This window comes from Conger conger, chromosome 13, assembly GCF_963514075.1.
Source record: "Conger conger chromosome 13, fConCon1.1, whole genome shotgun sequence".
Taxonomy (NCBI): Eukaryota; Metazoa; Chordata; class Actinopteri; order Anguilliformes; family Congridae; genus Conger; species Conger conger.
In genome coordinates this window covers 4,568,509-4,578,671 of record NC_083772.1, presented here as the reverse complement: position 1 = coordinate 4,578,671, position 10,163 = coordinate 4,568,509, and the positions used below count along the sequence as shown (strand labels likewise).

The 10,163-nt window shown below is 49.3% G+C and overlaps 1 protein-coding gene across 1 annotated transcript in view; it reads right to left on the bottom strand.

Moving 5' to 3' along the window:
* Positions 1 to 7,981, bottom strand: part of kirrel3b (kirre like nephrin family adhesion molecule 3b) — a 217,256-nt gene extending 209,275 nt beyond the window's left edge. The window contains exon 1 of the mRNA XM_061217519.1: positions 7,586 to 7,981. Coding sequence (XP_061073503.1) covers positions 7,586 to 7,628 — 43 coding nt within the window. The 5' untranslated portion in view covers positions 7,629 to 7,981. The remainder of the gene's footprint in view (positions 1 to 7,585) is intronic.
* Positions 7,982 to 10,163: the final 2,182 nt, after the last annotated feature.

Sequence of the window (10,163 nt, the reverse complement as noted above, 5' to 3'; positions counted from 1 at the left end):
GACGGTGCGACACCGGGGCGGCCTCTGTCTCCGCCAGCGCTCCCGCCGTCGTTAAACGGGCTCATGAATATGCACGCCTCGCCGAGCGAATTAACATACGTTTTTCATAGATCTAAATCAGCTTTAAAACCAATGACAAGTTTATTTATACGCGCGCAATGAATATTCATCGGGCGACCGCACCGCTCACGGAGATGAGTGTTCCTGCGCTGTGAGATACTCTCTGTGCCCAGCGCTACCCGGTGCCCTTTAATATTTTGTCATGACAGTTCTCAGCTGTGACTCACCGATATGAAAATGCGTGATACGGAGGGTACAAACAGTCATTAAACTGAAAAGTATTTGCGGAACCCTAGAGCAGGTAAGATGCAAAAACGCGAAAAAGATATTCTGAAGTGCACGTTAGGACGACGGCAAACTGTGCCGTGCTCGACTGGCAACGGAAAAGTGACGTAAGTCACCCCGCTCGCCCTCACATTCCCGGTTTTCCTTGAAGGGAATATCAAGGAAAACGAGATAAAGGAACTGACTTCAAGTCCAATACCAGGGCTGGGAAATTTTCCGTATTTCTTCAAGTGTTTAAGTAATACAGAATCTGGAGCGCAGCGCAACAGGAGGCGCCGTGGAATTACTCCTCCCCACCCCCTGAGAGGAAGGCAGCCGTGTGAGACCAGCTGTAGGGCGACCAGCGTGGATCTGTTTACCTCCCCGGGCAACGTGGAGATGTCCAGGCTGGGGGGGGGACTGTGCTGTTTGGTGTGCATTAGGCACCATTTAGAGGCCATTAATCCTCCACCGCGGCCTGGCGGGGGTGGGGGGGTGCCGTGTGACTGTGGTGGGTAGTGCGAGGCGTCGCACGAATCGTGCGGTTCCTCCTCTTCTGCTGGCCCACCCTCCCACTGCGGACACCCCCTCGTCTATCAGGGGAAAGAGAGGGAGGGAGAGAGGGAGAGAGAGAGGGAGAGAAGGAGAGAGGGAGAGAGGAGGGAGGAGGGAGAGAGGGAGAGATGGAGAGATGGAGGGAGGGAGGAGAGAGGGGGAGGGAGAGAGGGAGAGAGGGAGGGAGGAGGGAGGGTGGCAGTGGGGCGGTGACCCCCTCTCCACAGGTGACCTCACCATCACAACAGCAGCTGCTTGAATTGCTCAATATCACGCCCAGCTGACATGTAATCCGGGATAATTCCCCTCTCCGAGAGAGCCCCGATCTGGATGAATTCATCCCCCAGGAATGAAATCCAAGAGATGCTCAGAAGGAAGGGGGGCGGTGTGGAGTGAGAGGGGTCTCCCGTGGTCAGGGCATGGCCGTGATTTCATACACACGGTGATAAAGTGGCCCGGAATACAAAGTGCTTTTTCTGCAGTGTTCCCAGACAACTCTACTGAGGATGGAAGTGAGCTGAACCTGACTTCAGTCACCCCCGTGACTTGTATCTGACCATGAGATAAGAGTCCTTCTGCTTGTATTCCGAGGGAATGGAGCACAATGTGTTCGGGGCTGCCGGTTTGAGCCGATTGGCTGGCCGGTGCTGACGAGCTTACTGACTGGCAGAGGGGGAAACTGGGGAGATGACAAGCCACGCCCCTCACAAACAAGCAGTGCACATGCCTGAACAAATTCCAGAACCAATCCCAGAACCTCTCCCAGAACCTCTCCCAGAACCAATCCCAGAACTTCTCCCAGAACCAATCCCAGAACCTCTCCCAGAACTTCTCCAGAACCACTCCCAGAACCAATCCCAGAACCAATCCCAGAACTTCTCCCAGAACCAATCCCAGAACCTCTCCCAGAACTTCTCCCAGAACCACTCCCAGAACCAATCCCAGAACCACTCCCAGAACCTCTCCCAGAACCAGTACTGCTCCCAACAATGTGGAATTGAGCGTCAGGAGGACAGTGTCAGAGGAGGCTGGAAGGGCAGCATTTGAGAGACGGTGTTGTTCTGATTCATTTCCACGCTCGGCCGTTTGATAACCCTTTCGATTAGCGCAGGGTGGAGCGGATTACCCTTAATCCTCACGGCACAGAAAAGAGCAGAGGTCACCAGGGACTGACCCAGGACCTGTCTCTGGAAGCAGATGAAGCAGGAGCGGCCCCATAACTTATACGGTGGGCCCGGGGGGGGCGGGGGGGGGTGGGGGGGGGGTATCGATATCGCTCTCCGTTGTTTACTGCGTGCCTTAACTCCGCGGGGATCGGCAAATGGGCTGCAAAGCGAAATGTGCAACCTCCCGTGGTGGTACTCTGATGAAGTGGTCCCGAACGCTCGCCGCAATTCCGCCAGACATTCCCAGCAGGGACCAGACATTCCCCCCCACCACCACCAATAAACAAAATGGTATCATTAAAAAAGTGGGACAATAATACGCTCTATATCATAATCAGTCTCGAGGGCCAATTTCACCTGAATTAATGTTCATGTAAAAACGTCATTTTTGGCTGTTTTAGGCTTTCATAATCTGCATGCCTTAATGCCAAATAAAAGTAAATATATAAACGCAAGATATCAGCATGAAGGTAACACAGGAGTGCACTGTTTGGAGGTTAGCCAGCTTATCACCACGCATCAGACACCATGCAGCCACACAATCACGACCACAAGCAACTAATGCAGTATAAAAATATATTTTTAAATGCTTCAAACATAAAACGAAGAGGTAGCCATGGAATTTCGTGTCATTTGGAGGCCAGCCAGCTTGTCACCGTTCACCAGTCACAAACAACCACATCAGCTGTGTTTGTGCCTACATATTAATGTAGTTGCTTTCATGGTCGGTATGTTTTAATGTCAAGAGCAAATGCTCAGAGTAAAAATAGCTTTCAAGGGGTTATACGCGATATGACGAGTTACAGCCTTGGAGTTTCGTTAGCCTGATGTCGGTGGTCTCCCAGCCTCACGTAACTACCATCTTGTGCCACAACTCTCAATTCCCCTGATATCTGGAGTAGAGATACAATTTTAAAGCTTTCATTCTCCTCTTTTGATTCCTTTCTACAAATCATGGGGTCATATGGATTGATGGATCTATTTATAGTCGTGGGTAGTGAGTTTGTAGTTATGCAAAATCTGATTGATGTGTGATATAATCCAGTGGCAGTGGCGGGAGGTATTTGGAAAAAGTGTTCACAGAAATTTGATTTCGGATCACGGAAAATGGATGGTAAAAACGGTGGCATAAAATATTTAACATTCATTTGATCGGGAACTTGTAATATTTTCACAGTTCAGAATGGCCGCACTCGAATATCCACACAGCGAAGCGGAACATCAAACCGCCGGTCTCCCGTTGAAAGGATTGAGGACTGGCACGCGTGTCCTAAGTGGGGGAAGCATCCGAGCAGACGGGCAGTAATCACAGAACTAAACACTCTCCGTGAGCTACGACCTGCTTTGCAGCCTTCAGGAGAGGCTTAGATCTCGGAGAGGCTGGTGACTTAAGACCCTCTGGTCTGGGGACTCAGTGTAAACCCTGAGCTGGACAGGGAGGGAGAGATGGAGTAGATTAAAAAAAATAAACAGGACTGGGCGAGACAGAGGGAGGAAAAGAGAGGGTTTGGAAGGGAGATGAGGAAAAGAGAGGGAGAGAAATGCAGAAAATGTGCGAGAAAGAAAGAGGGAGTGGGAAGAGAGGGCAGTGAAAAGGGGGATGAGTAAAAGAGAGGGAGCAGGGAGAGAGAAAGAGAGAGGCAGAGGAAGAGGGAGATGCAGGGCAGCGTGTGGAGTCTGGGCCGGCGGCATGTGCTGTGCTGACATCACGCTAAATAAACAGCTGCTCTCCGGAGGACCTGAGAATGGGGGACAGAAAAGCTTGATACGAGAGAAAGCTCCGCATGAGAGAGCTATGCAAGAGAGAGCTATACGTGAGAGAGCTCCGCATTAGAGAGCTATACGTGAGAGAGCTCCGCATTAGAGAGCTATACGTGAGAGAGCTCCGCATTAGAGAGCTATACGTGAGAGAGCTACACAAGAGAGAGCTATACGTGAGAGAGCTCCACATTAGAGAGCTATACGTGAGAGAGCTCCGCATTAGAGAGCTATACGTGAGAGAGCTCCGCATTAGAGAGCTATACGTGAGAGAGCTCCGCATTAGAGAGCTATACGTGAGAGAGCTACGAAAGAGCAAGCTCTGCATGAGAGAGCTCCGCATGAGGGAGTTATATGTGAGAGAGCTATACATGAGAGAGCTATACATGGAGAGCTATACATGAGAGAGCTCTGCATGAGAGAGCTATACATGAGAGAGCTATACATGGAGAGCTACACATAAGAGAGCTATACATGAGAGAGCTATACGTGAGAGAGCTATACAAGAGAGAGCTCTGCATGAGAGAGCTATACATGAGAGAGCTATACATGGAGAGCTATACATGAGAGAGCTCTGCATGAGAGAGCTATACATGAGAGAGCTATACATGGAGAGCTATACATGAGAGAGCTCTGCATGAGAGAGCTATACATGAGAGAGCTATACATGGAGAGCTACACATAAGAGAGCTATACATGAGAGAGCTATACGTGAGAGAGCTATACAAGAGAGAGCTCTGCATGAGAGAGCTATACGTGAGAGAGCTACACATGGGAGAGCTATAAATGAGAGAGCTACGCAGGAGAGCTATGCAAAAGAGAGCTCTGCGAGAGTGAAAGAGAGTTCTATACGAGAGAGCACTACATTTTTAGATTCAGCATGGGCAACCCTGACCACAGGGGCTCTGCCAAAGGCTCCCCGTCAGTTCACACCATGTGGACCTGCTCCAAACAGGCTGCCGGGGTCAGCCTGGGGGGGGGCGCTCCCTGGAGAGAGCGAGGGCGTCCCAGAGACTCGCCCGCCCAGCTCAGCCCCCCGTGGCACACCAGCGCACGGAGCAGCCCTTCCCCGACGGCGTCAGACTGCGAGAACGCTGCCTGTTCCCTTTCTGTGTTTTTATCATCATCTTTCCTCCCAGATTCTGCTGACAGGCACTGTGACACAAACAGTGCCATAATTTGTAAAACAGGAATTAGCTACGGGGAACACACGGTCCCAAGGGGCCGATAAAAAAAAAAGGAAAAAAAAAGGGAGAGAGAGTGAGAAAGAGGAAGAGGCGCAGGTTGTTAGCGCATGTTTACCTGCCAGTGCTTATATTATCTTACATTACGGTAACTGGCTGTGCTGAATCACTGAGAGATTCAGCATTCTCCCTGCAGAAGCCGCGATATCTCCCGCTTTAAAGGCTCTCCCCCAGCTGACAGCTCCAGCTCCAGAGACCGTGAAAAAGACTCCTTCTCTGTGAGAAATGACTCATATTTTCCAATCACAAAAAACCCCCGTCTCTCCATGTTCAGCTACAAAGCGAGAGTGCTGTAATGATCTGTCTCCATACCATCTCCACATTTAATAGCACATTTATGTTCGCTAAACCCAAGAGTGATTTTAAGGGCTCCGGTCCCCACTCTCCCCACCAACCAAGCCAGCAACCAGAGGTTGATATGGACCCACCTGCTCTCTCACAGGGGGGGGCATCAGGGACCGGACAAGGGCATAGGCACAACATAATAACGGAAAATACCAAACTAAAAATAGGAAGGGTTTTTAAATTTAATGTAGTCCACTTTCATTTTTCTGCTTTGTTGAAGAAGAGCAAACTTCCTGAAAGAACCATTCCCCATGTCCCACCACTAGAATATGTGATGTCTTCAAAGCTGAAAGTTTTCACTCAGATTTTATCTCAGTGAAAATACATTTTATTTATTTGTCAGTGAAGGCTTGCTGGGGTTCCAGCCATTTCTCAAAGCAAATCTGTCATGTAACTACTACATCACGGCAGCACCAAGTCACAGGTCATGGGTTGAGAGGGCATTGGGGGGTCATCTCAAAAGAAATGAGCATGTCAGTGTGTGTAAAATATGAGTTGCAGAATAAAGCCTCCATTTGGCAGAGAGAATCCACGTACCCCCCCCCCCCCCCTTCCCCAACACGACCCAACCCAACCCCCACACAGTCTAGCAACCTGAGTTAAAAACCTGCCGTTCCGTCCAGAATCACAGACCAGAGTCACGCAGCCGTAAAATCAGATAATAAAGCTGACATTCTCCGGAGATTTGATCTACTGGCCCTAAAACCCAGCTGCTGAGAGCAATATTAAAAGCTTTATTGCTTGTGTCAGTTTGAAATTAGCGCGGTGTACCGGGCGCATGGCGACGCACGTTTGCTTTTGCGTGCGCTCGGACGCTGATCTCCCCCCCCCCCCTCCCCAGTCCCCCCCCCACCTCGCTGAGCGTCTGATCCGCGCGCTCCCCCGTCGAAGCGCGTTTCTGCGCCCCGGCGTAGGTGCCACAGAAATGTGGAACAGCGGCTGCGGATAAAAGGGGCTGTCGGAAATTCATTTAACATCCTGGCGCTTGTGCGGGTCGCGGCGTTCCTGGAGGAAGCGGAGGCGCCGGCACGCCGCTGAGGGGGGAGGAAAGGAAGGCTGTAATAACACGCAATTGGAAGTGTGAAAATTATTTGGTTTCGCACCTCTCCGGAAAGCAGTGTCATATGACTCACGTACAGAAGCGCTGGATTTTTCACCCGAGGGATTAGCAAGCGTGCACACACACACGTGTGCGCAGGGACAACGCACACACACACACACACACACACACACACACAGACATGCACACTGTACTGTACATACGCGCACACTCATACACACACACACACACACACACACATGTACACACACGTGTTCCTATGAGGGGTCAAGCTCTGTGGCAGCTGAAGCACGGGTGAATATGATGCTTCTGTGGTCTGGATGCCGCCGTGGTGGGTCGACGGGTTCAGAAAAACAACACACAACTGAATGAGTCATTTTGCTGTTGAGCTCACAGCAGAGTAAATTGCAGGCTTAGCAGATGATGAAGTTTCCCTTCCTTCTAGGTTTCTGTCTAAACTGTGACGTCTTTCTCAGAAGACACCCACCTGGTGGCCAAAACAGGTAACAACGGCCTCTCAATTCCCCCTGCTAAGTCCTAAATATCTAGGCTAAGTGTGCAAGCACACATCACTGATGCTAGGCAAAATGCTTGTCCCTGTTTTTTATTTTTATTTTTATTTTATACATACTAGTGTGTAGTATGTATATACACACACACACACACACACACACACACACACACGCACACACGCACGCACACACACACACACACACACACACACACCAGAAGCTCTGTCCTGTCCCACTCCCAAAACAAAATGTCACTGCAAGCCCTATCGCAGAGCTGGGTTTCTAACTCTCTCTCAGCCTGCTTGACAAGTTCATTCAGACTGAAAAGGACATTATTCAGCCAAAGCGGGCATGTGGCAAGCATGCTAAAGCCATTTTCTAAGCACCGTGGAAGCGACCCTCCGGCAGAGGAGATTTAACGCTGCTCTTCCAGGCTGCCAGCCGGACCACCAGACCCAATTTCCACACCGCGTATTAAAGGACAGGACCCTCAACAAAGCCCAAACACAAACTCCCCCTTCCACAGCCAGCGGAGTCAGTCACTCCCCCCCCCCCCCGGCACCGAAACAGCCCCGCAAACAGGACGAAACCAGGTGAGAGCAACTGAAAGAGCCGCCTTACCTTGTCCCAGAAGCCAGCCGAGGAGGAAGAGCCGGGGGAACATGGCCAGGTCCGCGGAGTGACGGGAGAGAGGGGATGAAGTTTGCTCTCACGCCGCTCTGCCTGCCACCGCACGCTCGCTCCTCTCTGCCCGGCGCTCTTCGCCGAGGGCTGCCGATAGCTCCCGCACTCGGCTTTTCTCAGCTTTTTTTTTCTTTCTTTCTTTCTTTCTTTCCTTCTTTCTTTCTTTTTTTTTTTTTCCTGGTCCTCTTCTCCTTTCTTCTTCTTTTGGTTTCTCTCTCTCCGCTCCCTCTCTCTTTCCAGTCGCCTCGACGGTCGGCTTTGCGTCGCTCTCCTGTTGATGTGAGCTCTTTCTGTTTCTCTCTCTCTCTCTCTCTCTCTACTGCTGCTGCTTTCTCTCACTGCTTTTCCATGCTCAGTCTCAGAGCATCAGTGTCTCTCTCGCTCTCTCTCTCTCTCCCCTTCTCTCACTCATCGCTCCCTCGTCCTCCCCCCCCCTCTCTCTCTCTCTCTCTCTCTCTCAGCCAGTAGAGGCGCAGAGTGCGGTGAGAGATTCCGCCACTGCTCCTCCCTCTCTTCTCTCCCCGCCTGCCCGCGCGTCTGCCTCAGTGGCTGGGTATCGGCGAGGCTCGGGGAGCGGGAGCTAATCCGAGGGAGCCGGGGCGGGCGATACAGGGGCGCGAGCGCTCTGCTCTGGCTGAACGCGCGCCGGTGGCCCGGGCTGGCCAAACAAAAGGACAGCTTCCCCTGCCGCTCCACCGCCACCGGGGAAGACTCACAGTGCTCACCAGCTCGCTAACAGCAAGGCTAACCTGAGAGCAATGAGGAAGGCTGACCAACAGCAGCATCGTCAATGTGGTTCTTTGTAGTATTAACCAGCGGTATTGATATCTTAATAATAATAATAATAATAATAATGATAGCATTACCAATAACAATAACAATAACAATAATACTAATAATAATAAGTAGTAGTAGTATTTTTATTACGATGATATTGATGATGATTATAATTTTTCCAAAGATATTCCTTTGGAAATGATTTTGGACTGCAACCACAGAGCTACGTATGTGAGAACTGAATTTCTCTGTAACAGGACCATGATACCCAGAAAATAAAACTTGCTAGAAACGCTTTGAGCCAAATATGAAGAAGAGAGGGAATTCTGACTTTCTCAGGGAACATGTATTTGTCAGCTCCACTGATATCTGAAGCCTGGGGTACTTGTTAGCTCTGACAATCAATGCTTTTGTTTCTGCGTATTTCAAAAGCACATAACCCCAACAGATCACTCAGAGAAATAACAATCAATATTTAACGAGGATTTGCATTTGATTTCTCTTCCACTGGATTCCTTTTTCTATTTTGTTTTGTTTTCAAGCCACATTTCTGGTTGCTGTGAAAAGAATCTGTTTGATATGTCTGTTTTTTTAGATTTTTCAGCAAAAAAACAATTGCTTTTTTAAAAGCAAAAGGGTCAGTTCCTTTGTTTTGAGAGTGTGCTTGTTTGCGTTTGCGTGCGTGCGTGTGTCCGCGCATTTGTTATGTATTTTTTCCATTTGCTTAATAACATGTCACATGAAATGCTTTTACATACCTCCTATTATTAATGTAATGTTTACGTATGCATAATTATGCACAATAACTTCATGATAACAATATTATAGTACAATAATGTACAATAACTCAGTGTGAGTGAACCAAAACATTTATTATTTTAGAGGAAAGCTGAAAATGTGCATCATCTCAACCCAGCAGGAATTCTCACCATGGGGAAAATCGAATAAATATGAATAATAAACAAATGAAAAAGCATTAGCATTTATAACCGGAAGCGAACATGATGCATGGCCTCCACAGTGACTTGCATCGATCAGGCCGTGCTCCATTGTTTGACAGGTATGTGCTGTAGCTCTCTCTTCACTGGGAAAAAAAAAAACATCACAGGCAGGCTTCTCGCAATGAAGCGCCGATATTATTACTTTCAGGACCTCACGGAACGCAGCGCTGGGGCTGTTTCATCGGCCACTTCGAGGAAATCCATCACTTTGCCGCCGTCGCTTATGGCATTTTACTTGTCATAAACCTTGATAATATTGTGTTATAAAGTGTGTTAAAAGGCCAGGCGGGGCTGTTCTCCATAGTAACACAACAAGCACTCGGATGGTAACTGTTTATATCGTGTGAGACTCAATGCAGCTGTGTAGGCACCGGTCAGAAACCCTCAGCCAATTTAACAAATTCATCTGTCGTGCGATCGGACAGTCATGACTCACGAGTCACTCAGTGATCCTGTCAATAAGTCAGTCAATCAGACAGCCATGATTACATTACATTATTGACATTTGGCAGACACTCTTATCCAGAGCGACGTACAGTTGATTAGACTAAGCAGGAGACAATCCTCCCCTGGAGCAATGCAGGGTTAAGGGCCTTGCTCAAGGGCCCAACGGTTGTGCGGATCTTATTGTGGCTACACCGGGATTAGAACCACCGACCTTGCGTCTCCCAGTCATTTACTTTAACCACTACGCTACAGGCCGCCCGTCATGAGTCACTCAGTGAGCCTGTCAATGT